The sequence below is a fragment of the Haemaphysalis longicornis genome, unplaced genomic scaffold (genome assembly GCF_048455015.1).
Source record: "Haemaphysalis longicornis isolate Haplotype H1 unplaced genomic scaffold, Haemaphysalis longicornis Haplotype H1 scaffold_10, whole genome shotgun sequence".
Lineage (NCBI taxonomy): Eukaryota > Metazoa > Arthropoda > Arachnida > Ixodida > Ixodidae > Haemaphysalis > Haemaphysalis longicornis.
This window is the reverse complement of record NW_027526204.1, coordinates 49,140,880-49,168,781: the sequence shown is the minus strand read 5'-3', so window position 1 is coordinate 49,168,781 and position 27,902 is coordinate 49,140,880. Positions and strand designations below refer to the sequence as shown.

General features: G+C 48.8%; 2 protein-coding genes across 8 annotated transcripts in view; one reads left to right on the top strand and one right to left on the bottom strand.

Moving 5' to 3' along the window:
- The window catches only part of LOC144158474 (uncharacterized), a 32,204-nt gene extending 8,767 nt beyond the window's left edge, over positions 1 to 23,437 (bottom strand). Inside the window, exons 1-5 of one of the 2 annotated variants that reach the window (XM_077689356.1) lie at positions 23,240 to 23,437; positions 8,440 to 8,593; positions 8,317 to 8,379; positions 6,539 to 6,688; positions 6,416 to 6,478 (exon numbers count right to left, since the gene is read on the bottom strand). In XM_077689356.1, the coding sequence (XP_077545482.1) occupies positions 6,416 to 6,478; positions 6,539 to 6,688; positions 8,317 to 8,379; positions 8,440 to 8,563 (400 nt within the window). In that variant the 5' untranslated portion in view covers positions 8,564 to 8,593; positions 23,240 to 23,437. The remainder of the gene's footprint in view (positions 1 to 6,415; positions 6,479 to 6,538; positions 6,689 to 8,316; positions 8,380 to 8,439; positions 8,594 to 23,239) is intronic. The other variant, XM_077689357.1, reaches the window with a different exon arrangement.
- Positions 23,438 to 24,222: 785 nt separating this feature from the next.
- LOC144158475 (uncharacterized) overlaps positions 24,223 to 27,902 on the top strand; it is a 101,078-nt gene continuing 97,398 nt past the window's right edge. For 2 of the 6 annotated variants that reach the window (XM_077689361.1, XM_077689358.1), the window contains exon 1: positions 24,225 to 24,621. In XM_077689361.1, the coding sequence (XP_077545487.1) occupies positions 24,532 to 24,621 (90 nt within the window). In that variant the 5' untranslated portion in view covers positions 24,225 to 24,531. Of the gene's footprint in view, positions 24,622 to 26,166; positions 26,268 to 27,902 lie in introns of those variants that run through there. The other 4 variants (XM_077689362.1, XM_077689366.1, XM_077689359.1 and 1 more) reach the window with 4 other exon arrangements.

Here is a 27,902-nt window from a genome sequence, read left to right as displayed (position 1 = left end):
CAAGCAGTACAACACACATTCTTTGTGTATACACTCATACTTGTGATTAAAGCGACACAGCAATGCAACCTCGCTCACTCTAGTAATCCGCGACCCAGTGTCGCTGCTACAGCGACTAGTGATTTGTCTTGACCCTATAGGTATTTTGCAAAGGTAAAGCAGCGCCCCGTCGAATCGACCCCTAGCGCCACATGGCAAACAGCTGCTCAAATGGTGCAGGATTACGCGTGGTCAGCGGCCTGTGCTGCGTGTCTGGTGCCTCGTGGCATTCTACGCAATAAGTACAATGGATAACGCAAAATTAAATGCGGGAGTCAGCACAAATAATTTACGGCTGGATCGTCTTGGGTGAGCTTTCCCCAACAGTCATCGGTTACATATATCCTCCGCTTATATTCGAGACCGTGACTAAGCGCTTCTTCGAAACATCATACGACACAGGGAGCCTGCAAAATTTAGCACAAAAGTGAAATTAGAGGGCCTTATCAGATACCACACTTTTTCAATGACAGCTTTATTCGCTTTCGAACTTCCTTAATGTATACTACAAAAAACGTCCACCGAGTAATCAGCTGTTCGCTAAAGTCCTAAAACAAAATAAATGTGAACGCTACGCTTGTGTGATTGCAAACACGGTCATTCCTTGATTCGGCGCCGCATTTGTACACGGCAGTTAAGCCTCACCCGCCTCCTCCTCCCTGTCTTGAAAAATATCTCTGCATTTCGCATCTAGTTGGTCTGGTGAGTTCAATTTTGCTTAAAGGGGCGCTAAACAGGGTACCAAAGGTTGAGATTTTACGTGCGCAATCATTGGAGTACTATTCAAAGAACATCCTGTCGCAAAAATGATTTAAAAGCGTCCAGTTATTAGCCGAGCTACCGTTCATTAAAAAGGGCCCACAACAAGGCCTGGCGTATTCCCTCTTTAACCGCTCCTCCAAAGCACTGTGGAAGAGGAAATGCCACCGACCAGGCGCATGACCTGATCGGTGACACCTAGAAAAACAGGGTTGCGTCAAGAAGCGCGCAGCCATTGGCTGCGCTCGGTGGTACGTCACGCTTGTAGCAGACGACGGCCAAGCTCCGCCTACTACCGCTCAGTGGGGTGGGTCGGTGACCGGCCCGCATCGAACGGCTCCTCGCGCTGGCCGTGCTCGCATGGGCGGAAACGAGCGCAAACGAGCGTTGAAGGCAAGATAAGGGGCTTCCTAACTCAACATGCTCACTAATGACAATAATTGAAGGTTGCCGCCGAAGACTATAGCGGCTCACTAGCGTTAGCGTTTCGCGGTGAACTCGTCCCACCGAGGTCGGCGAAAAGGCTTAGCATCGCCACAACTATCCAGACACTGCTTTGCGAGGCCGCGACGACTCGCCGCGCAATCTTTTACAGCACTATCACCCCCTTTCGCGTATTTGCAAAGTGATCTTCGGATAGTTCCTCACACTGGCGGGCGGTGACAAGTTTTAGCTGCTGCGGTGTATGCGCTATCGTGCGTACACCGCACAGTGGGCTGCTTGCCGACCGAGCAGGCAGATGCTTGCCGTGGTCGCGCGTGTAGCGGCCGTGCCCGCAGAGATTTTCCGTGTTTTTCAGCGTTATTAATACCTTGTAAAAGACTACCGTAAAATTCCGAGCAAGTGCCCCCCCCCCCTCAGCAAAGCGGAATTACCGGCAAAGTGAAGGGGGGGCGCTATCCCGGAATGGCACCAAAATTCAAGATGCCGGCGATAATTGTTTTTACGGAAAAAAAAACGCAGTGCGCATGGTTTTAAACTTTCATTAGGAAGATGAACTTTATTGCACAAAAGATGTTACTGTTAGTTATCTTGGAAACCATTGGAAAACGTAGCAGCAAAAAAAAAAAGTTCGCAGCACTCTGCTGCCTCAGTCTTCGGATGCCACGACTTGATCTTACTGCTGTTCGTCACTTTCGAAACCATCGAAAGGCTCCTCAGAGTCTGTAGCCAAAAACACTTCAGCGCACTCGCCTTCCAGTACGCCCCCGTCTTCTGGCACCACGGCTCCGACATCTGCCAGCCCGCTGTGCAGGTCGCCGTCCTCGGAGCCATCGATTGCGTTTGCAATGCCGCACCCCTTGAAGCAGCGCGCCACAAGGACCTGCTGCCGCGACGGCTTCTTAAAGTTGCCTTTTGAGATCATTTCGCCATCGCAGGAAGTTCGCGGAAGTCCGGAAGGCGCTTAATGCCTCCGCAGATTTCTCGGGCGTCCTCTGGCTCTCGTTCATGGCGTGGCACATTGCAACGCCGAACCGCTGCTTCCAAACCTGCTTATGTAGTGGCTGGAACCTACAAAGTTACCTAACTGCATGCTGTTTGCTATTTTCACAGCCTCTTCAGACAGCAGCCGGTTGCTAACGAAACGGCGCGTGCCGCGCTGCTTTCGCGCTCTAAAAACTCGAACAGCGTATCGTACACGTTCTCGCTGAACACTGGGGCGCCGTTGCTTAGCTTCCGTCGAAGTTTTGCTTTTCCGAAGTTTTGCTGCAGGAGATTGTCGAACTTCTTCACCTATTCACGTATGCGCCTTCGGTCGAGCTTGAACTGTCGAGAGGTCTGGTGCACGTTTTTCCCGTGCTCACGGTGCCATCGGATCACCTCGATTTTCTTTGCAACTGTGTAGGAATGCATGACCTACCACCACCAAAACAAAGAAACAAATGGCGTGTAGCGTTGGTTGAAGCAGATTGGATGGGATTCTTAGACTGGCTCCAGCAAGCCAGTGTTGCCTGCACGTGGTGCGTGATAACTGCGTGGAGGGAGGGGGGGCGCTTTCCCGGAATGGCACGGAAATTTGAAATTAGAACTGAAGTGGTGGGGCGGCGCTTGCACGGGTGGGGGCGGTTGCTCGGAATTTTGCAGTACAAACTCAGCTACGCTCGTGTAACAGATGACGACGATAAACATTCGTCCGTGCCACCCGTCAGGACAGTAAGCATTTTTCAACACTCAAACTGACGGAAGCGTTACAATCCTTGGATCTCAGACTGTTTGGAGCAGTTTGGAGCAATTTTTGCAATTTTCAAACTTTTGAGCAGCCTGGCGCAGGAAAACGAATTTATATCAAAACTGCGCATTATGCGCAGCTGTCTCACCCCTGTAAATGCACAGAATGCCACATGTGCAAACTCAAAACATCACTTTCTAAAAAACTCAAAACATAACTTTCTAAAAAACGACCTTTGGGACATTTTTTGCCATCTGTTCCCTGTGTTCTATCAATTAGTGATTGATCAATCAATAAAACTGGTAAAAACATTGTCACCTTCCTTGGAAAATCATGATGTCCAGTTGGCACTTTCTCCACTAGAAACTGCTGTGAGCGTCAAAATCCTAGCTTAACTCTTTCGTTACGGCGGAAAAACGGCCGATTTTAAGGGCTTCCACAAAATGTTTTTTTTCTCTTCAGCTAGTGGACACACGTAGCCTTGCTATGCATGAAATTATAGCTTATAGATTGCTCTTCCAAACACTAAGCAGCAGTTTTGATAAAGGTACAATTACTTACAGTTTATTCGTCAAGTAATCAGAAAAAAGCCCCCAAGAAAAGTATACGAAAAACAAAAATCGGCACTTTTACAGAGACAAAAAATTATTTCAGGTATTTTAAAATATACAAATTGTTCCTACGTTCCTTGGCTATGATTCAATATATAAATCAACAATGTACACCATGTTTTGGATTTTTGAGGGCCCGTCAACCTAGCGCAACTGACGGCTGTGCCACGCAGCGAGGGCACTCAAGGGTGAGTCTCTGTAAAATGTGCATCCAAGTACCGTACTTACCCGATTCTAACTCACACGTTTTTTCGGAAAAATAGGTCGAAAAATCACATGCGCGTTAGAATCGGATACGAAACCGAAGCCGAAACAGCAAACATTTCGTCCCACCCATCGCCATCGCCAAGTCAAGATGGCGCTAAAGCTTTTAGCAACGATGTTTCGCACGCAGGAAGCATAGGCGCCTAGGCTTTTCTATCGGCGTTCACACAAATTGCCAAATCGTTCCACTTGCGCGCTTGATAACAGCAATGGCAGCAGCGGCTCTCACGCGTTCAAAACGAGCGGTCGGCTGAAGCGTTCGCCTATGGAGAAGCTCGCGGAATGAGCATGTGAGGCGTGGGCCACGATCCCATCGACCATGGTTGAACGTTGGTTCAAAAGTGTGGCATCGCGAACGTGCTTGACGGCACCGAGGACGAGATGTTGTCCTCAGCGGAGAGTGAGGAGGAGTGAGATGAGTGAGATTACTTCGGGAAATCAATTACCCGTTTCTCTTGCATTCGTTTTTCTTGCTCAAACAGTTCCATGCGCGTTACAATCGGAGGTGCAAGTTTTTTCGGTTTTTTGTCAGGAAAATCGGGTGCGCGTTAGAATCGGGTAATTATGGTATACTCTTTTGTGTCCTCGCACAAAGTCCTTATCAGTTCGGTGGTAAAAAATAAGAAAAAAATCGAGCGCTCTCGACAAGCGTCGCACCTGAACCCTGCAGCGCTAATCTGACTCGAGCGGAAAGTTATCTTGAAGGCGATAGCGCAACACGGCACGGTGCATTTGGCAAAATATCCCGGCCGTACGTTCTCGAGACCCTAAACACAAAATCAAAACCGCAGTCGTCAGATAGAAGCACGTTTTGTTTATAAATACAGCGCGGAGTCACAACGAAATTACCTGCCAGCGCTTGTTGAAGTGCGAGGCACCTGAACCGGAGCTTCGTCGTCCTAACTGAAATCTGAAGATCCCACATCATTGCTTGACCCCTCACTGCTGCTGGAATCAGAAAAATCGACAGCAGGAGCTGCCGAAGTTCTTGCTAAAGCAGTCCGACTGTGCGGAGCGCGGCGCGAACCCAACGTCATTTTTCCTCCTCCTCCCTCCCCCTTCGGTTCAAATTTCTCTTGCTACGCCGCCACCACAGACACATGAACAAACGAAACCGAAATTGAAAGAGAAGTTGCCAATGAACACACCAGATGGCGATAGTTGTCTGTAGAGCACGGGTTTAAGATTTTGCGGGAGATTTAAAATCATCGGACGCCGGCTTCCGATTGCCTATGGCGCCGTCGTGAAAGAGTTAAGGCTGCATTGCAGCAGTTTGGTGCAATTTTAGGAATTTTCATGCCCTTGCAGCAGAAAAACGAATCTGTATCAAAACTGCACAGTATGCACAGCTGTCTCACTCCTGCGATGGTGGTCCAGATGGTCTGCCAACAATTCCTACACTGGCAGTAGCAAGACTTTATCTTTTCCAAATAGGGAAAACAAATGTACAACTCCGGTTAAACACACAAATGCTACCACTAGGCACTATCAGACAGTATTGCATACGTCCACGACAAAATTTCAAACACCAGAACTCTTTTGATACATGCTGCTTAAAACAAACATGGTCGATTTCTAACTTAACTAATCAAAAAGGCTACGAACAAAAGACACAGGTGATGTCCGTGTGTTTTGTTTCCAGTATCGGTCAATTCTACTTTTTCATTATTCTAAATTTTCTTCAAGACCACGAGGAAACTAACATGCAACAAGGTCCTCTTATAAATTCAGGCTTCGCACCATTAGCCCACAACCTAGCTACTAAACTGCTAAAGTGTTAACCGATACACCTTCCTTTAACATACCACAAACTAGAAGTGCCAAATTTTGTGCACTTGAAGTTGCAAAGAAAAAATATGTCTGGCATCAATCAACTTAGGCCCACCTGCAACGAAAAGAAATTTCGCAACAGTTGTTCATAACACTTATAACAGCTGAGCTGTCGTACAAGCCGGAAGTTCACTGTTGCAAAAAAAATACCATGAAAATTCCCAGCTCTCGTAAGTGCATGCCTCGCGGCTACTGCCGAGTACCCGGCTTGTGCAGTGGCTTCAGAAAACAAAACAAAACTACCAGCGCTGTCATCAGTGCTACCGCACATGTAAAAAACTACTGCAGCGCAAATGCTAAAGATGGAGAAACACCCTGCTTGGGAGAGGCCCCGCAGCCGGTACACCTTTCAGAAGCCAGTATGTATGATTGGAGACATGGCTACGCTTGTGCCAATCCTTCCCGAGACGACTTGCAGATCCAGCCACACTGCTGCCTTGAGTAGATGAGGAAGAGATAGTGGAAGTCTACAATGCTGAAGATGACTTTGCCTCCCCCACTTACTGTGAAGAAGTTGACGACCTCTTTGATGCATATGACGACGAATACTAGCACCACAACTATGAAAATAAGCAATAATAATGAAACTTTACTATGTGCCCAGCAATGCTCAGCTACAAAAGCTTCGCCATTCATGTCTTGAGCATGAGTGCGAGCTTTCCTTGACTTTTTATGATAAGAAGTTTTCTTAACTGCCTGGCCTGCTCTGTGACATAATAGAAACAATAACGAAAAATCATACCTGCAAATCCTGCCTTCGTTTGGGAGCCAGCACTGATGAGTGATGTCAGAGAACACTGCGTACCTGAAAAGAAAAATATTAGTAATGCATACAACCTAGCTGTTACAAAGAAGAGGCTCATACCTATTGTACTTGTGGTAATGGCTGTCTGGGAGTAATGGCTGCAGGAGACACCCTGGCTGCAGGCTGCATCCAGAGGCAGTGCCACAACACAGCTTCTTGGCATCGATAATGTTGCATGTGGCATGCTTGCTGTTGTTCTTGCAGGGTCTCCTGGAAGTAAAAAACAGAAACCACAAAAGAAAATTCCCACAACCCAGCTACTTGCAAGAGAACCAGCAACAGCCCAATCGGTACTTTCCCACTCTAAAGAAAACGACACATACACAATTGAGCCAACTAGATAGGCCTTTTCAAACAAATAGATAACAGATCAGCTTGCCTGCTATGCCAAATTTGCCGACTAATCATGCATTTTTCTTATCTTTCAGCCAAACTGTTGTTTACAGTGTAATGTTGCCGAAGGAGCGCCAATTAGATCTGCTACTTAGCTGCTAAGAGCTGTTTCTCCATTAATACAGTCCCTTATAATTGAACTTTTTACACACTTGACTACTCATAATGAATGACAATCGAAGCCATTTGAGTAGAGTAGTTCATATGACTTATTACTTGCAAGGTATGATTGGAAAAGCAAATACCTTCCCATTTTTTGTGAGGAGGAACATTTACACACTACGAGTTTTTGAATTGTGGCAAAGGGATACTAGTGCACTTGATATCTGAATTACATTACTCATAGTGTCTATGTGCGAGCACTATAACTTTATAGGTCGAAAACCCAGTATCCCTGTCCCAGGCACCACATTAAATGGCCAACTCAAAACACCCAAAATGGTTGACCTCACAACGAAAAAAACAGCGTTGAACAAGATGTTAGGCATATTTGGGCATAAGTGGATGTTTGACAAGACCAGCCTGCGGGACTGGCACATCCCGCAAGTTTGTTGGCTGCGTGGTGCCATTAATCATATGCCGGACAGAGCTTGTGCCGGTGGCAGGTATGCAAAAAATTTGAAAAGTGGCAAATTGGTAGAATTCGAAATTACACACTGGTTTTCTGTCCTTTTAGGACACATTTATTTTGTTTCTTCTCAGGATGTAGGCCTCTACTTTTTGAGGGCCTGGCATTATTCTTTGCCCCCTTTTTAGTCAGAGGACACAGTGCAGCTGGGAGCATTAGTACCGAAGCGAGTTGCGGGCATGCCTGGCGACGGTGTCTGCTGAAGGCCGTGTCAGTAAAACTAATTTCACAACACATGCAAAATGCCAGCTGAAATCACGTGTTGTTTCTTTTGTATCCACCCTTGTATTTTCTCTTTTTCAAACTCAAGTAGCTGCCACCCCATGTACCAAATTCGTACGAGCCCTCACATCTGCCTGCAGTAATCGTCATTTCCGTTTCCAGTATGCGACAGTGATATATTTCAGAGGACGCTTGATGACCACGAAACAAAACTGCAAAATGAGCCTAATAACGATATCGCGTTGAAATTTTTTACGTAATTTTGAATTCCTACAGCAGTTGCTGCGGGCACAACAACGGCAGATAGTAATATTGCAGGAGCACAGGCTAGCTATGTGGTTGAATACTGGCATTTATGGCGCTCAAAACAGCCGCTGCCTGAAACCGTAGAATTAATCCTCACAATGACCCCAAATTCACGTCCATTAAATCTCCCCACCTTGGTGTGGCCTGCTTAACAGCTACAACAGCTTTGCCATTGAAGTCTTGAGTGTGAGTGCAAGCTTCCCTTGACTTTTTACGATAACAAGTTTTCTTAACTGCCTTGCCTGCTCTGTGAGATACTCATAATAGAAACAATAACGAAAAGTCAGACCTCCAAATCCTGCCTCTGTTTGGGAGCCAGCACTGATGAGTGATGTCAGAGAACACTGCGTACCTGAAAAGAAAAATATTAATAATGCATAGCACCTAGCGGTTACAGCGAATAGGCTCATACCTATTGTACTTGTGGTAATGGCTGTCTGGGTGTAATGGCTGCAGGAGACACCCTGGCTGCAGGCTGCATCCAGAGACAGTGCCACAACACAGCTTCTTGGCATCGACAATGTTGCATGTGGCATGCTTGCTGTTGTTCTTGCAGTCCTCTCCGCCTGTGAGAGCGATAGTTCCCTTTCACTCCACCACGTCACCTGTGGCACTCACATTTTGGTGATGTGGCAGTGGGTTCGAAATAAAAGCAGCAATGGCGTTCGTGCACATAGAGATCTGTTTTCATGAATGGGAGCTTAGCACAAAAAAAAGATGAGGACGGTGGCAAACGTGCCAGGCGCTACTAACTGTCACGTTTGCCACCGTCTTCGTCTTTTTTTGTGCAAAGCTCCAATCAAGTATGTACCAACAAGCCCAACAACACATTCTGTCTCTGTTTTCATACATAGCTGTCTTGTTTTAAAAAAAACAGTTGAGCTGTTAGTTACACTTCGTGTGGGGTATACATGTGTTCTGTGAGTCTTGCGCAAATTAGTGTGAAGCCAGTATTTCTTTGGCCCCTTGAACTGCCCTGGTCACACACTTTTCATTTTTATTAAAGTACATACTGCAAACTAGAGGCCCAAGAAGGAGGGGCATAAAGGTGTGAACATCAAAGATACCAACAGTTCAGGATACTACATGCGGAAGCAATTAGAAACAAAAAAGCTAAAATAAGCTCTGCATTTGCTTCTGTTCATTCAACAGAGTAAAGATTTGTTTAGGTGTATTGTTCCAGTCAGTAACAAGTGCAACAAAGAAAATTTAAACAGGTTGGTAGAAGCGGTCTAAAAATTTATATGGTAATGACAAAGTATTTTGAGTTATGCCACGGTCTTGTACCTACAGCAAGTTTCAAGCGTAATACTAACAACCTTAAGGGGCAAAAATGTTTTTTGCGAATGTATGAATCTCACCAGTTGGTATAAGCTCAGACACAGAATCCGAACGACTATAATTAGAATTATCAAGAGTAAAGAAATGTCAGGTGTAAAAACTTTCTTTTTGACGAATATTTGAGTCCCATAAGCTGACACGATGTCCCAAACAGAATTTGTGCAATTATATTTAAAATAAATAAAGTCAACAACCCTTCTTAAAACATTTTTCAAGAAATTCGATATTGTTTCTTCCAGAGAGGACTGGAACAAAGTAGGCATCATGAATTTTAAACCAAATTAAAGTAAGGTACAACAGTAATCTTTTTCTGGATTATAGGTGACTTGACGCCTCCGTGAACACAGTTGATGACCGACAGATAAAGAAATATTGGTTATATGTGACTGCCAGTTCAAGTTTTTAGTTTATGAATACCCAAATAAGAATATTCCTTAGCTTCCTTTAACAGATTCCTGAAAAAGGATAAAAATTTGAGTGGATTCTTTTTGTTGAGGATATAAAGGAAGATGGGATCATCCAGTTCAAACACAGTGGCCTATTTTTTACTTCCGGAAAGGATATTACTAAAAAATGGTGAACCTGCGTGTAAATAGCCTTTGCATGGGCTCGGTTCCAATGAGACAATTCATCAGAGAAAATTTAAAGATGCGTGTCAGCGATTTGCTCCAGCTGAGAAATAAGCAGAAACCCAAGCTACTAGAAAGGAAGGAGGGGAGAGGGTGAGGCATGTTGTGAATTTATTTTTTATAGTTTGGCCAGATGGTGGGTTTGAACAGGCTGTGTGAGTGATTAAAAAAACTTCCTTCCCATTGTATGTATCCCTCATGAATGTTCAATGAAGAGTTTATTGAGCATTCTTAACTTGAGGCAGTGAAATGGTCGAACTGTTATCATGATAATGAACAATGCCTATTTCTTGTATATATTTTTAATATTCTTAATCTTGTGTGCGTCCTCTCTTTTCGCTGTTATCTAGGGGCAACCTGTTCTTCCATATTGCAGGGAGGAAAATAAATACTGTAAGGATGCCCGTCGCAAGCGCAATTCACGAAGGAGCAACCAGAGTATAGGAAGCACTGTCCACTCGCCATGAGAGGGTACGTGCCGAAACAGTAGAGCATCATCATCGCAGTCAAATGACAACAATACACGGCAGCCGCATCGCGAACACTTGGAAGGAAGAAGAAGCTGCCTCTCGCTTTTGCTCTCAGTCAACACTACAGAGCGGACTTCGTGCTCCTGACTCCTGGAGCTGACTTTGAGCTGACCAGTCGTTCGGCCTTGGAATAAATCCTCCTTACAGTTTTAGTGGACGTGCGGGTCCCTCCCCGTCCTGGCGCCAGCTTCCCACCTCATCGGCCTTCGCACAATCATCGAGAGGGCGTGACCCGCGTCGGCAGTCGTTTCCTTACCCTGGAGCTCCGCAATCGGACACTTCAACCTCCTACAATGCCTGACGACGATAACCCGCCACCTACGCCAACACCCATCGCCGCTCTGGTGCGATCCGTGAGCGGGGACCCTCCCAAGTACAACGGCACCGATGAGCAGGACGTCGACAACTGGCTTGCCGTGTTTGAATGGGTGAGCACTCATAACAATTGGGACAACCGCCTCAAGCTCAACAACATGGAATATTCTTTGACTGGGCTCGCGGAGAAATGGTTCCTGAACAATGCAGCCCGTCTTGAAACGTGGCCAGAATTTAAAGCCGACTTCCAAGCAGTATTTGGACGCCCTGCTGTACGAAAATTCCGGTCGGAGCAGCGCTTCCACGAACGTGTACAGAAAAGTGGTGAAAACTTCATTTCGTACATCAAGGACGTCGTAGATCTGTGCAGGAGGATCGACAGCGCCATGCCCAAAACGGACAAGATCAAGCACATCCTGAAAGGCATTGAAGACGATGGCTTCCAAATGCTCCTCGCGAAAAACCCCCAAACTGTGGCAGAGGTCGTTACCATTTGCCAGAGTTTCGACGAGCTGCGTAGGCAGTGGGCTCTAACTCGGCGACCCATCGCACAAGATCAGTTTATGTCCAGCTTGGCTGCTAACGACAGTGACGGTACATTGTTTCAGCAAATCCAGCAGCTTGTGTGCGAGGAAGTGGCTCATCAATTGTCCCTAATGCCTAACGTTCCGGAGTGTAAATCTCTCAGCCCTGACCTCCGGACCATTGTCCAACAAAAGTTGCTCAGTCCCTTCCAACTGCACTGCAGTCAACTCCTGTTGTCGCCCCCGTGCCCTATTCAGACGCTACGCCGACAGCCCCAGTCACTACAACTTTGGCTTATGCCGATTCTATACCCTCCATGCCGATGGCCGCTCCACCGACCTTTCTTGACTCTGTCCCACGGCAACCTTGTGCTGAAGTCACAGCCAGGTACATACATCAAAGCCCTGTCTTTCTGCAGCCCCCCGCGTACCTGTACGGCCCCCGGTATGCTCTGGTCCGCAACTCACTAACCCTTGGAAGACGCTGGACAATCGTCCAATTTGCTTTGCATGCAGGACTCCTGGCCATGTCGCCCGCTATTGCCGCCGCAGTATGACAACTGGACGCAACCCTCCCACGGCCTATTCCTACGCCCATCGCAACTCATTCAGGAGGGCGCCGCGTATTCACCAGTGACATGTATGCCCTCCGAAAGCCGTGACTTCGCCAGCCGCCAATCTTCGTCTCCGCGACGACGCTCGCTGTCTCCCATGCGTCGTCGTCCTGCCCTAAGGCAAGGGCAAAACTAGGCGCCGCAGTTCCGGAGGCAAGAACTGCGTCGCCGTCGATCTGCCCAAGACCTCTTTCCTTTCCCGCAAACATCATTAGTATTGTCATAGATGGCGTCCAAATCTTAGCTGTTGTCGACACTGGAGCCGCCGTTTCTGTCATGGACGCCAAACTCTGCCGCCACTTAAATAAGGTCACGACGCCGCACCTTGGGTTCTTATTGCGGACTGCTACGGCTCATCCCATAGATCCACTCGGTGTGTGCACTGCCCGTGCCGTTATTTGAGACGTCCTATACGTTATTCAGTTCGTTGTCCTGCCTTCGTGCTCCCACGATGTAATACTGGGGTGGGACTTCCTGTCCCAACATGGAGCTGTAATCGACTGTGGCTGTGCCGAAATAGAGCTCTTCCCGTCCATGGATCCTACCGCTGATGACCCACCCGCTTCTTCTGCTGTAAAACTGGTCCTCGCGGAAGAAGTTAGCATTCCTCCTCATTCTGCCGTCCTTGCTTCTTTATCGTGCCCATCTCTGTCCAATGCGACAGTACTCTTTACGCCTTCTACCCTGTTCTATCAGCGACGAAATCTTCCGCTTCCTTTCTCCCTGCTTCCAATCCGCAACAGCCAAGCTAAACTTCTCCTTTCTAACTACGGCTCATGTACCTGCACTTTGCAACGCGGAGAGTGTGTCGGCCACGTCGACACCGTAGCTTCTGTTGTGGCTGTAGATTTTCCAGATGATTTAACAACCCTTGACGTCTGTGGACTCTGCGCTCCTGCAGCAGCGAAACCCCCCGCCCCCCCCCCCCTGTCTGCAGATGTCTTCGCGCCGTTGATGACAAGCTTTCATCGTCCGAACAAGACCAACTTCTTGCACTGCTGCACCAATTTCGGACGTCTTTTGATTCTGTCCAGACTGGCCTGGGGCGTACCACCACTGTTGAACACACCATCGACACCGCGAGTCACGCACCCTTACGACACGTCCCTACCGTGTTTCTCATACTGAATGCCGCGTAATTGACGAACAAGGCGAGGACATGCTCCAACGTGGTGTGATGAGACCATCCACGAGTCCATGGGCGTCACCGGTAGTGCTTGTCAAGAAGGACGGTTCTATTCGGTTTTGCGTCGATTACCGACAGCTTAACAAGATAATCCACAAAGACGTATATCCTTTGCTAAGAATCGATGACGCCCTCGATTGTCTCCAAGGCGCAGTTTTTTTCTTCAATTGACTTACGCTCAGGTTATTGGCAGGTCCCCATGGCGGAGGCTGATCGTGCAAAAACGGCCTTTATTACTCCAGATGGCTTCTATGAGCTTAATGTCATGCCGGTTGGCGTCTGCAATGCGCCTGCAACCTTCGAGCAAATGATGGACAACATTCTCTGTGGACTCAAATGGCAGACATGCCTTTGTTACCTGGATGATATTATGATATTTCAACCGGACGCTAGGGAATATGCTCGCAATGTACGTGGCATCTGATCATTCTAATTGGGACACCATCCTTCCATTTGTTACATATGCGTATAACACCACCACGCAAGCCACGACTAGCTTCTCTCCATTTTTCCTTTTTATGGACGCGAGCCCTCTTGTACGCTGGACACAATACTTCCTTATAGCCCTGATGACTCAGAGTGCACGCCCATCTCATACGTTGCGAAACACGCCGAAGAATGCCGCCAACTGGCACGTTCACTAACCAAAGCAGACCAACAATGAGAAGACACAGCATGACGAAAAGACCTCTGCACCAAGCTTCTTACCCGGATCACTTGTTTGGCTGTGGGTGCCAATGACTGCTCCTGGATTGAGTAGTAAGCTCATTTCGCGATACGATGGTCCCTAACGTGTCATCAAACGCACCTCCCCTGTCAATTACATTGTCGAGCCCGTTGCCCCATCACCCGACCAGCGACGCAGCGGTTGTGTATTAGTACATGTCCACCGCCTCAAGCCTTACGTTGAGCCTCTCACCATTTCGACTCCGTGATCGCCAGGATGGATCTTTTTCCCCGGGGGCAATTCTAAGGATGCCCGTCGCCAGCGCAATTCACAAAGGAGCAGCCGGAGTATAGGAAGCACTGTCCACTCGCCATGAGAGGGTACGTGCCGAAACAGTAGAGCATCATCATCGCAGTCAAGTGACAACAATACACGGCAGCCACATCGCAAATGCTTGGAAAGAAAAAGAAGCTACCCCTCGCTTTTGCTCTCGGTCAACACTACAGAGCGGACTTCGTGCTCCTGACTCCTGGAGCTCACTTTGAGCTGACCAGTCCTTCGGCCTTGGAATAAATCCTCCTTACAATACTTTTGTTGGTAGGCAGTGCCATGTACGTGTAGCCTTTTTTGTGGCCTGCTTTGAGTGGTTTTTGTTTTGGTGATATGAATCAACAAGCCCAAAGGTTTCCATTGCTTCAGTTGATTTCTTCAACATTGGCCGTCTTTTTCCCTTAGTTCATTCTGAATTTCTGCTCATCATTTCGGTCCTCGCATACCAAAACAAGGGTGAGCCACGATGCATTCATCAAAGCAAAAGGTGGCCAACACATTCACATTCTTTTGATGAAGCTGGAACCCAAAGCCTGGGTAGTGACCACAACAGGCTGCTGCTTATGTTTGGGGGAAGGTAATAGAGAAGGAGCAGTGTCGGCGTTAGGACAAGATGGAACTGATTGCACAAGGGCTGGAGGAAAGACCTCAGGTTGAGCATTTGAAGTTGGTCAAGCAGGTGCAGGCTGCAAAAAGGATGAAGAGAGGCCGACACCAGCGTGCCAAGTACGGTCCAAACAGATGGTGGAACGCAGCTGTCCGAACTGCACTACAGGAGAGGAAGGCGGCATGTCAACAACATCGGACGGCAGCACGGGCTCAGTTCGCAAACGGCAGTACCTGAGCCAGTTCGCAAAAAGCAGTGGGACACCTAAAAAGAAAAGAAGTATGTGGCAGCCTGCATCATAAAGAACAGCATCCGCTAAATGAATAAGAAGTTCATTGAGGAATTTAAAAGGAGTGGGTGGGAGGTCCCACGAAAGTTCTGGCAGCATGTCCAATGCTCGGACAAACATGCCGAGTCCAAACAGCAGCTGCGACACCCAGAGACTCAACCGCTTCTGTTGGAGGGGGACAGCAGGGAGCTCATGGTGTCTGTTGTTGCAGCTCTCTTCAAGAACACCCAAGTGGCGTTTCAGAAGTGATTGAGCATGGATGCACCTAGCAGGACGGCGCAGAGACAAGCACAGATGGGCTGGGCAGGATGGAGGCCCTACAGTGGACCTAGAAGAGTGGCTTGGGTCAACAGGTGAAACAGAGTTGAAGCGGGCTCTAATTCATATCCCGGCCCAGACAGCAATGGTTCTGGACGGCTTCCCAGTGACCCTGCTGAAGTGTCTGGGCCCAAGGCAGTGCGAGGCATTGCGTTAAATGTTCGACATCATTCTGGTCACGGGGCAGCTGCCCAAAGAGTGGAGCTGCAGCAGGATGTTCATCCCCAAGGGAACTGGAGATCGCCGCAGCTGGAAGGCCTACAGGCCAATCACTGTCACAGTGGTACTGTATCAGGTCTTCACCCAGATCCTTCGCAGACAGCTGCAGGCATGGGCAGAACGAGGGGGAGTTGTGGGAGAACTCCAAAACCGCTTTTGCAGGGGCAGACGGCTGGATGACAACCTCTACGCCCTGACCCAGTGCATAGCGGTGGCCCGCCTGCAAGGGGAGAAACTGGGCTGCTTTTCTGGACATAGAGAAGGCATAAGATAGGGTTGACCACACCTTACTGTGGAAGCTACAGGACAAGGACAGGACTGGCAGGACAAGCCTGCCAATGGAGGTAGTATGATTGCTGCAGCACGTGTATGCAGACACAGAAGTGATCGTGGAATGGCAGGGCGTGCTCCCAGTCGCTACCTGTCGAGCAGGGCCACTGTTAGGGTTGTCCCCTGTCCCTTCTGCTATTCATGCTGTTCAGGAGCGATCTGGGGGAGAGCTGGAGGGAAGCACAATAGGCTTTGACTGGACATAGGAGGGGAGGACAACCCACCAGCGACTACCCCGCCTCATGTACACTGATATTGTCCTTACAGCTGACTCTCGTTCTGACCTGCAGTAACTCCTGGACATTTGCACCAAGCACGCAGAGCTGTTAGGGTTCAGGTTCAGTATGCCGAAGTGTGCCATACTTCGCTGGGGAGACACGCGCATTCCCAGAGGGAGAAGTGCTCACAGTGCAGCGGAAGCCTGTCCCTTTTGCAGTGACATATTGGTACCTGGGTGTGGACTTGACCACCGATCCAGACTACTTGGCTGCACATGAACAGGGGCTTCGCAGAAAGGCACGAAGCAGCCAGGACATCCTGAGGGCCCGAATCCTCTGGTTGTAACAAGGTGGAGGTTTTCAGGAGCCTCTGGAAGATGGTGCACAATCCGGTACTCACGTTTGCTAATGTAGTGCTTTGCCTGTCATCAGCCACCCGGCAGTACTTCGAGATGACAAAGGGAAGTGGGACGACTGGCTCTGGGTGCCCACCGGTCGACACCAAAAGAGGCAGTCCAAGGGGATGTAGGCTGGTCCTCATTTCAGGCACAAGAGGCTGTGGCCAAGCTTTGTTTTGACATCCGCACATGCTTGCTAAGCGACACGCTCTGGAAACACCGGGTTCATCTGTGTATGCTGCTCGCAGGCGACACCACAAGGTGGAAAAAAAGGGTGCGCGCACTGGCCCACAAGAACGAGGTGCCGCTACCGGTTTTAAATAACATCAAGGATACCAGCCTGAGACCAGCTGCCGGAGTGAATGGTAGCTGCGGAAAAGAGAAGATGGGCGGAAAAGGCCGTGACGAAACCATCTCTCCATCTGTACCCATCCCACAAGCACACCAGTTCCCAGGAGCATTTTTACAACTTGCCAGGAAGAGCGATGCTGTTCAAAGTGTGGGCTGGGGTGCTGAGGACGCAGATGTGGAGGTGGAAGTGGCACGATGCAGAGGAGGTGATGTGTGCGGTGAGGAAGAGGAGGCAGCAGAACACATTGTGTTGCGTTGCAAAAAACTGAATCACCATGACTAGTGATGCCACCACCATGGCGGAGGTGCTAGGTTTCATTGCACATCCCCCGCCAGGGAGCACACTGGCAACGGACAACACCACGGATGCGATTGCAGTGCCAACGGGGCGGGTGACTAGTGACGAGATGCCGAATCCAGTTCGTACTACCGTAAAATTCCGGGCAAGCGCCCCCCCACCACTTCAGTGCTAATTTCAAATTTCCGTGCCATTCCGGAAAGCGCCACCCCTCCCTCCGCGCAGTTATCACGCACCACGTGCAGGCAACACTGGCTTGCTGGAGCCAGTCTAAGAATCCAATCCAATCTGCTTCAACCGAATGCTACACGCCATTTATTTCTTTGTTTTGGCGGTGGTAGGTCATGCATTCCTACACAGTTGCAAAGAAAATCGAGGTGATCCGATGGCACCGAGAGCACGGGAAAAACGTGCACCAGACCTCTCGACAGTTCAAGCTCGACTGAAACTGCATACAGGAATAGGTGAAGAATTTCGACAATCTCCTGAAGCAAAACTTCGGAAAAGCAAAACTTCGACGGAAGCTAAGCAATAGCGCCACAGTGTTCAGCGAGTACATGGACGATGTGCTGTTCGAGTTCTTAGAGCGCAAAAGAAGCGCGGGACGCGCCGTTAGCAACCGGCTGCTGTCTGAAGAGGCAGTGAAAATAGCAAACAGCATGCAGTTAGTAACTTTGTAGCTTCCAGCCACTACATAAGCAGGTTTAGAAGCAGCGGTTCGGCGTTGCAATGCGCCGCGCCATAAACGAGATCCAGAGGACGCCCGAGGAATCTGCGGAGGCATTAAGCGCCTTCCGGACTTCCTGCGATGGCGAAATGACGTCAAAAGGCAGCTTTAAGAAGCCGTCGCGGCAGCAGGTCCTTGTGGCGCGCTGCTTCAAGGGGTGCGGCATTGCAAACGCAATCGATGGCTCCGAGGACGGCGAGCTGCACGTCTGGCTGGCAGATGTCGGAGCGGTGGTGCCAGAAGACCGGGGCGGACTGGAAGACGAGTGCGCCGAACTGTTTTTTGCTACAGACTCTGAGGAGCCTTTCGATGGTTTCGAAAGTGACGAACAGCAGTAAGATCAAGCCGTGGGCCCCGGAGGACTGAGGCAGCAGAGTGCTGCGAACTTTTTTTTTTTTTTTTGCTGCTAAGTTTTCCAATGGTTTCCAAAGTAACTAACAGTAACAACTTTTGCGTAATAAAGTTCATCTTCCTAATGAAAGTTTAAAGGGACAGACAACCGATTTTTGTCGCCTATATGTTCTCTAGCTCATATGAAAGCCAGCGTTCTATATAGCCCGGTAACCACAAGCAATTTCGGAATCGGCAGAAATAATTTTAATTTGGCAGCAAACTTCCTGAAATCGGAAGGGTGGCGGTTCATAGTGTCGAAATTTGGCACTACAATATGTGTCTGCACGTGACCTGCAAACGTAGCAGCTACTGTAATTGCTGAAACGTTTATTTATGTATTGAAAACCTTTCAACACAAGTATTTGTACAAGGTTAAATTGTATATGTATTTCTAAACATTATTTTGAAATTCTAATGACACGCCGCCGCTGGGTTGCTCTCAGTGTGGCTAACTGGGCCACCATGCCCTGAATCAGCGGCAGCATTAAGTAAATAGACCCAGTGAAGGAGCTTTGACGATTCTCCCTGAGTCAGAGGCATTTCTTCAGCCAAAATATTTGATTTCAGTTTCCAAATACACCAACGCCAGCTTAAAAAAAAACGGTCGCCCGTGGAGAATCGAACTTCCCACCTCCGCAACGTGAAGCCAGATTCTACCTATAGTCTATCCCAACAGATGGCGCATTCATGTACAATAGACCGTTGCATTGAAAAGCACATAAATGAACAGGAAAGCGTGCGATTCAAACTTTTTTCGCTGGGGGCAAGTTTTTAAATATCGTTTTTCATTTCGCATACAGACAAAAGTCTGTTGCCAAGCTACTCTAAGTCATGGTTGCCAGCATCATTTTTGGGAGGGACACATACGGCTCGCAGATCTATTTCGATTTAAAAAGTTCTAGGGCGTTATCAGCAAAACTGTTTCTCGTCAAGGTGCTTTAAGTGATGCCCTTTCATTTGGGATAGAGAATATATACTCGACAAAAATCGGTTGTCTGTCCCTTTAAAACCACGCGCACTGCGTTTTTTTGCGTGAAAACAATTGTCGCCACCATCTTGAATTTCGGTGAAGTTTCGGGATAGCGCCCCCCCTTCACTTTGCCGGTAATTCCGCCTTGCTGAGGGGGGGCACTTGCTCGGAATTTTACGGTAAAATGGGTTGACTGGAGGAATGGCAAAGATGTACCCGTTAGCATGAGGAAAAGGGATGACGGATAAAACTCTTGAGCACGGAGCAAGATATAAAGAGGAGCGCCGACTGTGGCCCAGAAAAAAATGTTTTGCTCGAGCCGATAATGTCCATGCGCCGCCGGCCACCCGGCTTTCCCTTTGCTCTCTTCCTCCTTCGTTTGCCCTCTCGTCACTCTGCCTCTGTACATGGCTCTTCCCTTCTTCGCTCTCCCCAGAGGCATCTTTTATTTCGCAGCGACGTCTGTCTTATGCCTGTCCTACTATGCAGGAGGCATGCGTGCACGCGCGGAATTTAAACACCCGTGCGCGGCCGCAATAGACGGCGCCGATAATTGCACCCCACTGCATCCATGGTGATCGCTTATTCCCTATCAGGGAGCGTTTATTCTGACATTATGAAGACCCGCTAAAAATATTGTACTAACCCAGCAGATGTAAGACGCAACTGAACGACGACGACTTCAGAAGCACCAAAGAATGAGCACGTGTAATATGGAACGCCACAACATACATTCTAGCGTGATTCTGCTTGCGACAAATCGATGCAGCGCAAAAATTACCCTCTATTATTAGCCCGGTCTCCGGCCGCGTGCTTAATTATTTATGCTGCTTCTGCACACGAACAACGCTTACAAGGGTCGCCCTGAGTCTCCATCGGCAAAGGGCAATGATGCGCATTTCTGCGCCAATAACTGAATTGGACGGCTACCCTGTTGTATTAAGTGTACAAAAACACTGTCAGCTTGATAAGGGACCCAAAAATATCAAACGCAATCTTCATTTTAACTCATGCCGCAACTTACCGCCCGATGTTCACTATCGCTCTAAGGTCGTGTTGTCTCATCGATAATGCTGCGGACTCCAAATAAAATGCTGCGATTTCTATGGCTGCAATTTTGGGCCTACCAGGGTTTCCGTCGTTTTTTTTTTCTTTAAGTGGCTGACCGGAAAAACAACCGGCTTGTTAAACCTTTCCTTTCGACCAGTCATCACCACAGAGATATAGGGTCCGGATGAATTCAAATATCGCGAAATCAAGGCCTGTGAAAAGACCGCACTGTCACGGCCTTGATCTTGAGCAGATTGCTACATCACCGGCAGTCGCGGGTGATGTTATCGCGTTTCTGTTCTTTTCTGATGAGCGTGTGAGTGCCGGTCCGTGTTCTAAGCACACTCTGTTTTGTATGTACGTTGGAGAACTGCGAGAAAGCTGCGGAAACTTTTATAATCGCTATTGATCAAAACCAGTTGCTCCTTCGCCTTTTGTAAAACCTGTTAAAACACAGCCGAATTGGTGTTCACAAATTTACAAAACGGAGTCGCATTTTTGGCAAGCACTGCGCAATAGGTAGTGTTTGTATAGCAGCGATATGTCTATATGTGGTCTCTACATTTTGTTTTCCCGCCATGCAAACCAATCCTTAACGCATCATTGCTTGGGGTCCGGGTTACCCAGAAGGTGCTGTCGAACAAGTTAATCAATCCGTGCGAAGGAGGAGCGAAGTGAACGCGAAGTGGCCCCAAAGCACTCCGTGCCCAAAACTACCGTCGCCGAAGCAGACAACAAAAGACGACGGAATGCGTTCCGCCAACGCGCCCGCCGGCGCACGGGGAATGCCAGCCGCTTAGCCGGCGGCCCTTTCGCTGCGCCATCTACATTGTGCTCCGCGAGTGATGGACATTACGGGCCCGCTGGAGAGAGTGAAGTCGGCACTCCTGTTTATCTTGCTCCGTGCTCTTGAGGCTAGGACGCTACAGCGATTACCGTATTTTCCGGTCTATAAGTCACACCCCCCTCAAATTGAGTTTTTCAGAAAAACAAACGTATATAAGTCGCACCGGTATATAAGACACAACGGTATAAGCGCGTCTTATACTCTCGGGTTAATTACATTAACTCATAGTGATTAAGATCGTTAGAAGGAGCGGCGAAAGTACATGGTTGCGGCGGCCGCCGCCTATGAACGCATCCCCCCGTAAGGGGGGCTAGGCATGTGCATATACCATCCGAAGTCTAGACAGAACTAACTTATCAAAAATGGTTTAGTGATACACACAGATGGCATGTACTGAAAACGGCGTTTAGGCAAAACCATCGAAGTCTTCATCCTCCGACGTGCTAATAAACAATTCAGCAACTTCAAGTTGGAGTTATGCCGGCACATCGCTGTCGTCCTCCGACTCACTGATGTCCTTTTCGCCAACATCGTCACTGCTTGCGGACCGGATCCCTCCGGCCTTTATGAACCCGGTTACAACTGTTCTTGTAGAAATGGAGTCCCAAGTGTAGAGGACACAAATTTGGCCACCTCTCCGAAGGTCATGCATCTCTTGTGTGCTGTCGTAAATCAGCGCAATAAAGCTGTCATGGCAGACGGAAGTGATCCGACCGGAAGCAGCCCGAAAATCGAAACTTATCAGCACACTGTCATTTTAAAAATTTGCAGCACGTTTGCCTCCTTCAGAGTAACCCTCTATAATAATTTACAGGCTGCATTTTGTTTTTGCAACTCAGTTTGATATTTGAATTTATTGTGAACTGTAGTTACTGCGCATGGCAGAAAGTGGCGTGCGGTTGATGCAGGCCATTACCCTTGTTTTTGACTAGAAAAGGCTGCAAATTCTTTGGTTTAAGTCCCGAAGTGACATATGGGCTGGGACAAGCGCCGTAGCGGTGGGCTTCGGATTCATTTAGAACGTACAGCTGTGTCTCTTAACGTGCGCGGACGCCGCGAACCGGATTTATTTCATACATAAATCGCGCCGGTGGATATGACGCACCAGCGAAAATTTCAGAAAAAACCGCGACTTATACACCGGAAAATACGGTATATGCTTGAGGGACCAGTGGCCAAGCGGTTAAGTGAAGTAATTCGTAGCTAAGAACATACGCTCCTTGTTAGTCATTTGGAACAGAACACGAAGATGGCTTGGTGGGCTAGTTAGTGTAGCATCATGAACGGGTTAACAGCGCACAAAGACGACGACACACACGGTAGAGATGACAGGACAAGCGCTGAACTACAACTGATTTTTTATTTCGTCGTGAAAGACACATAACCCAAGACACATCCAATAACGGCCAAATAAATATGACAAACACATAACGGGCGCGAGATAAGCGTTTCCATAAGATTTATTGGCCCTTATTATTGGATTTGTCTTGGGTTACATGTCTTTCATGACGAAATAAAAAATCAGTCGTAGTTAAGCGCTTGTCTTGTCATCTCTACCGTGTGTGTCGTCGTCTTTGTGCGCTGTTAACCCCTTTATGAGGAACAGAATAGTGCTACACTTTCTCCGATTTAGAAAAGTTGATTTGTGGAGATGTGGGTTGAACTGGCAAGAAAAGAGCAAACTTTGCACCCTTGCTGCTTTAAATTTGAAAACTGGAAGGGTAATGCAGTATATAATGTTTCCCGCGTACTTCGCGCATTGTGTCACACATTAATTACTATGAATACACCTGTTCTTGCTTCATTACACCGCAGCTTTAGCAGCGGTATACGCTGCCCGTTTCATGAACGCTGAATGATATTTCAGCTTGGAAAATAACCTCCTAATGAGTGTAGCAGGTTTCGTGACCACGAGTGGCGTACAATGGAAAGCTCAAGAGGCCACACACGCCCGCGCGCCTCCAAGCAGAGCAACACGGGCCAGCCGATACAGCAACAGAGGTTCGGGACAAGTTGCGGGTCTGCAGAAGCGACAAACGCCACGAGCGAAGGCAGACAGACCTTTTCAGGAGCAGCTGTGGTGCCCAGAGAGATGCTTCCGCAGATCCCCGACCGTCTTGAAAGGAACACACGACGCTTTGTCCGCGCGCGGTCAGGCCGCGACCTGCCACAAAGACAACCGTGCGTAAGGCATGAGCTACTTTTCTTCTCACGTGCGGCGTCCCGCGAAGACTACTTTTACACACGGCTGATCGCCAGCATTAAGCGCTGGACACATGTACGACTAGTGCACGCGATTCGCATGCGACTGATAGTTGTGCGCGATGCACAATAGAAGTACGATCTTTTCAAACCCAGCATAGGGTAGCACCGATCCTTGCAGTTGTGCCCTAACATAGTGAAACGTCCCGTTATCAATTCTACCTGCCTTGGACGGCCGTCGGGATCGGCGGCGCTGCAAGCGTATGCTGCAGTGCCGCCAATCCGACGGTCATTTGACCCGTGAGAGCGACGCCAATCGCTTTCGACGCACGGCATTTGTTACTCAATACTTACTGACAAACTAATAATAATAATAATTTTATTTGCAAAGTTAGTGTGCCCACCCAGTGGCGTGCACGGCTAGGCAGAAAGGTAGAGACCCTTACGCAGGTGCGCCTGCTAGCCCGCCTATACTATATGTTTGCAAGTACAGCAGCTAGTGGCACTGATTTCAGATACTTGCGCGCGAACGTGTGCAGCGGAAAGCGTTGAGACGCCCGTGCTACAGAACACGGTGTGTGGTGTAGTATATTATCTCTATGTGTGGTGTGCCGCACAAGTGGTAAAGGGGTTGAACTGGATGAACTATGGTGTGAACCGGCCGGAAGAAGCGCTGAGCTTCTTACCTGGCGCATAGGTACAGTGGAGAAACAACGCAACCAGGCAACACTGCACTGCAAGTACCTGCGCTAATCTGTCTGGAACTGTTTTTTTTTTTTTATTTACCATATCAACTTCGCACGATAGCCACAACATGAACAGGCCACATAGATACAGCTGCAGCAGATCCAGAACATTCGCAGAGCGGCAAGAACTCAAAACTCCGAAAGGCGTTAGTATATATACATAGTGCACTCAAATACTCAAAAGACGTCAGTATAAGATACGCTTGCAGCGCCGCTGAAACCGCCAGCCCTCCACCGCAAACAGTACGGCTGTTACGGCGACACTCCACACTATGGTGTTTACTAAACCAGTGGCTCCTTTTCGTTCGACTAAAAGCGCAGGTTCCGTTGCGCTGCTCGGCGTCCCGTGTTTGAGTGAAAGTCGTCTGCGTTGGAACGTGCACTTACAAACATTCCTGACAGCGCATGTGCTACCGTTGTGTGCGTGTTTGCCGTGACGCGAAGGAGCTCTCGAGCTACAGCCAAAACATCTGTGCGGGCCTCGCCTCTGAGAAGGTCTGTCTGTCTTTGTTCATCGCGTTTTTCATGCCTCCTACCTCGCGCTGTGTTCCTGTATCGGGCGTCTGGTGTGCACTGCTTCTAGCAGACCGCCTTCGTCCACCGCACGGAGCGTGTTCCCCCGGTGACAGCCACCCTTCGGCCGCAGACGTCTTCAGGCGTGTTTGGAGTAGAGCGGAGTGGCATATATTGGAAGCATGCAACAGACGCAGGAAGCAATTTTATGCGCGCAGTGCTCATGAATGCAGTTATTTCAAGTGGACTCCCGATTCTCAAGTATCCCTAACCACTCATCAACGTGTGGGAAATACCACCCCAAAATTAAGCTCCGCTACAGTAAAACCATAGCCGTAGCAATGTGCTTACTCGTGCAGACCAAAGTACCCGAAATACGCTGCAAATAGAACGTCCTAATATGGAGTCGTCATCATGTTGCCACGCCTCCCTGGTCAACAGCGGCAATGGTCTAACCAAGGAGGCAATCCTCGCTGGTGTCGTTTCGCAACTGCAAGTGATCAGTCTGCCTTGATTAGAGCAGTAAGTCTTGATTCGACGCAACCGGCCGAACCGCTTCCCCTCACTAACTGGCCAGCGTCACTATAAATAATTAACAGTGACTCTGGCCACTCAGTGAGCGGAAATGGTTGGTCCATTCTGGTAAAATCAACTATGACTGCTCCCGTGGCGGCCATCATGCGACACTAATTAGACCATTGCTTACAGGCAGTTCCGGCAGGTTCGCACGTTTGACCGCGGGCGGTGAGGCACTGGCACGAGCCCCTCTCTCGAACGGCGCATTCCCGCTCCAAAAACACTGTCATAAGAGCACACCCCATCATCAGCAGTAAAATATTACACCGACAACACTATGCAACGCGACACACCATTTATTACGATCGCAAATACAAACTCTATGGCAAATACCCTTCGTTTTCAATGTCAGGTCTGTAGTACGTCGTCCGACGGCTCCATCGCCTGGCAGTGGGTTGCCACTGCAGATGTGTGGCGCGATAAGCGGACGGTGTGGTGTCGTATGATAGTTATTTAACTTCCAGCTATTTTAACTCAATTTTCCCAATGTTAACTACGGCTTGGACTAACGTCTAGCGGCCATTCAACATTACAGTGACAAGCGCTCGTATGTTCGTTAGAACCGGACGGCATTCAAAAAAAAAAAAATAATAAAAGTGTACGCGCTTGCGGCATAATTTGCGGACAGACGCCTAAAGTCACTCGAACAAGGGGTGGGTGCAAGACTAGGTACTAGGTTTTTTTTTTCAAAACTACTGCGTTGTTCGCCTGTGCACCGTGTCGGAGTTCCCGCTGTTTTGGCCCCGGTAAAGTCGTCGGCGGGGCAAAGGCCTGGAAGTGCAGCTCACGCTGGTGCACAAGTCAGCGCGGACAAAACTTCGTGTGCCTTTCAAGGCTTCCGCGTATCGCCGAGGAACGTGTGTGTGAGCCTCCCGACAGCTCCCGAAAGGGTTGTGTGCCGGCTTTCGCTCGTCGTGCCTTCTGCCTCGAGGTCGATCCCGACCTTGTTCGTGTGCAATGCCAGTAGCGGGGCATGACGGGCTCTGTGTCTTCCGGGAGCGGCGTTCGCCTGTGACGCCCACGAGGGACGCGCAGCTGCAGCCCGCAGTAGGGTACGTTCTTTGCCGTGGCTGCAGAGCAGTGACGCCGACCATTGCCTTCGCAGCCTCGTCTGCCGAAGGCCCGTTCGAGGTGATGTGATCCTACGTCACCCATGCTCACGAAAAACGTGCTGCAGTTATGTTATGGAAACTAGAATATCGTTCATCGCTTACGTCAGAAAATGTAACGGCATAAGCCACGGAAGGAAGTAACCACAACCGTTTGTTTAAGTTAGTCAGCAAACCAACATAAGTCGTGGCGCGGGGAGACGCCGTTCGGGAAAGTAGCCCACGTCCCTTTCAAACGCTTGGCATCTCGCGATGCCACTGTTGAAGCAGCTTCCCCCTCGGTCCACCAGCTACGTCTGAAGAGGTGCGTCTGCCTCTCCGACCCCTCTGGGGCCGCCCGCAGTTGTTTTGAATCGGAGTGGCATGATGTATGGGCAGCCACCCCGGCAGCAGGCGCTGTTTTTGGCCGGGGTTTAGTGAGTGACGACCCTCATCGGCATTCGAATCCTCTTTCATAGGCAGCCGATCTCAGGGAATATAACGCGACCCAATGTCGTAAAACCTAGTGCAGGTACTTGAAGCCAACGTTCGACGATATAACACTATTCAGTGCTCGGGAATGTAATGGATCTACCACATTCCGCAAAGATGCTACAGTAGAGAAAGACCAGAAATGTGCCTGCGTGCTGATTAATACGTGCGAAGTTCGCCTCAAGTGGCAAACCGCAAATGGGTCACCTAGTTTTCATCAGCTGGGGGCTCATGTAACTAAAGCAGCAAGGCTGGAAAGTTTGCTGGCTTTTTGACGGTTGCTCAATCCAGATCTCCGATAGAGTCCAGCATACAAACAGAGTGTATGTCCCCTTCCAAGTTTGCTCCCTCTTCTAGTGGGTAATTGTGTGCTGGAAGTGCGCTTCCATTGTGATGTATGGTAATTTCTTCGCTGAAAGGGAAGGTTGTACAAGCGGGCACATTTTTAAATGAAAATAACAGCATATAGAAACGACGAAACGGAAGGAAGAGAGAGCAAATGGATGCTGTGCTGTGTCTGTCAGTTTTCTCCCTGGTGTTCTGTAGTCGCTATTCTTTTCTTTCAGTAATTCAGCATTGGCTGTGGAACTCCCACGTCGGCTGAGGAATGGAGTTAGGCTTACTTTTATATGACTGTATGCCAGCCAGGTGGAACACAGCAGGGAACTGTGTAAGCCTGCTCAAGCATCCTCACTTTAACAGAGCACCAAATGACTGCACCACACCAGACACCACTTATGCCGACAGTGCGGAATTTTCACTAGATGCAGGCATAAGCACCCTTTGGACTCTGCTAGGGAGAATGGAAGATGTGCTGGCTGGCTTCTTTCTGGTTTGGTGTGTGCGTGAGAGCTGATGCTTGTGTTTGTGAGGACGCAAGTGATAAAAAAGTAGCTTAGTGCCGATCAAACTTACAATAGTACTGGGATCGGTGCTTACATTTTACTCTGTCCAGAACGACGAGCTCCGGAGTTGGTTAAAGCGGCCGGTTGTGCATTGCCATCCTCCGCACCTCCAGAGTATGAGATGCCTCAGGAGAATACCTGAAAATTAGCAGTCCCTGTCCCACAAGTGCAGTTCCACAGCAACGTAATCGATACCACACAT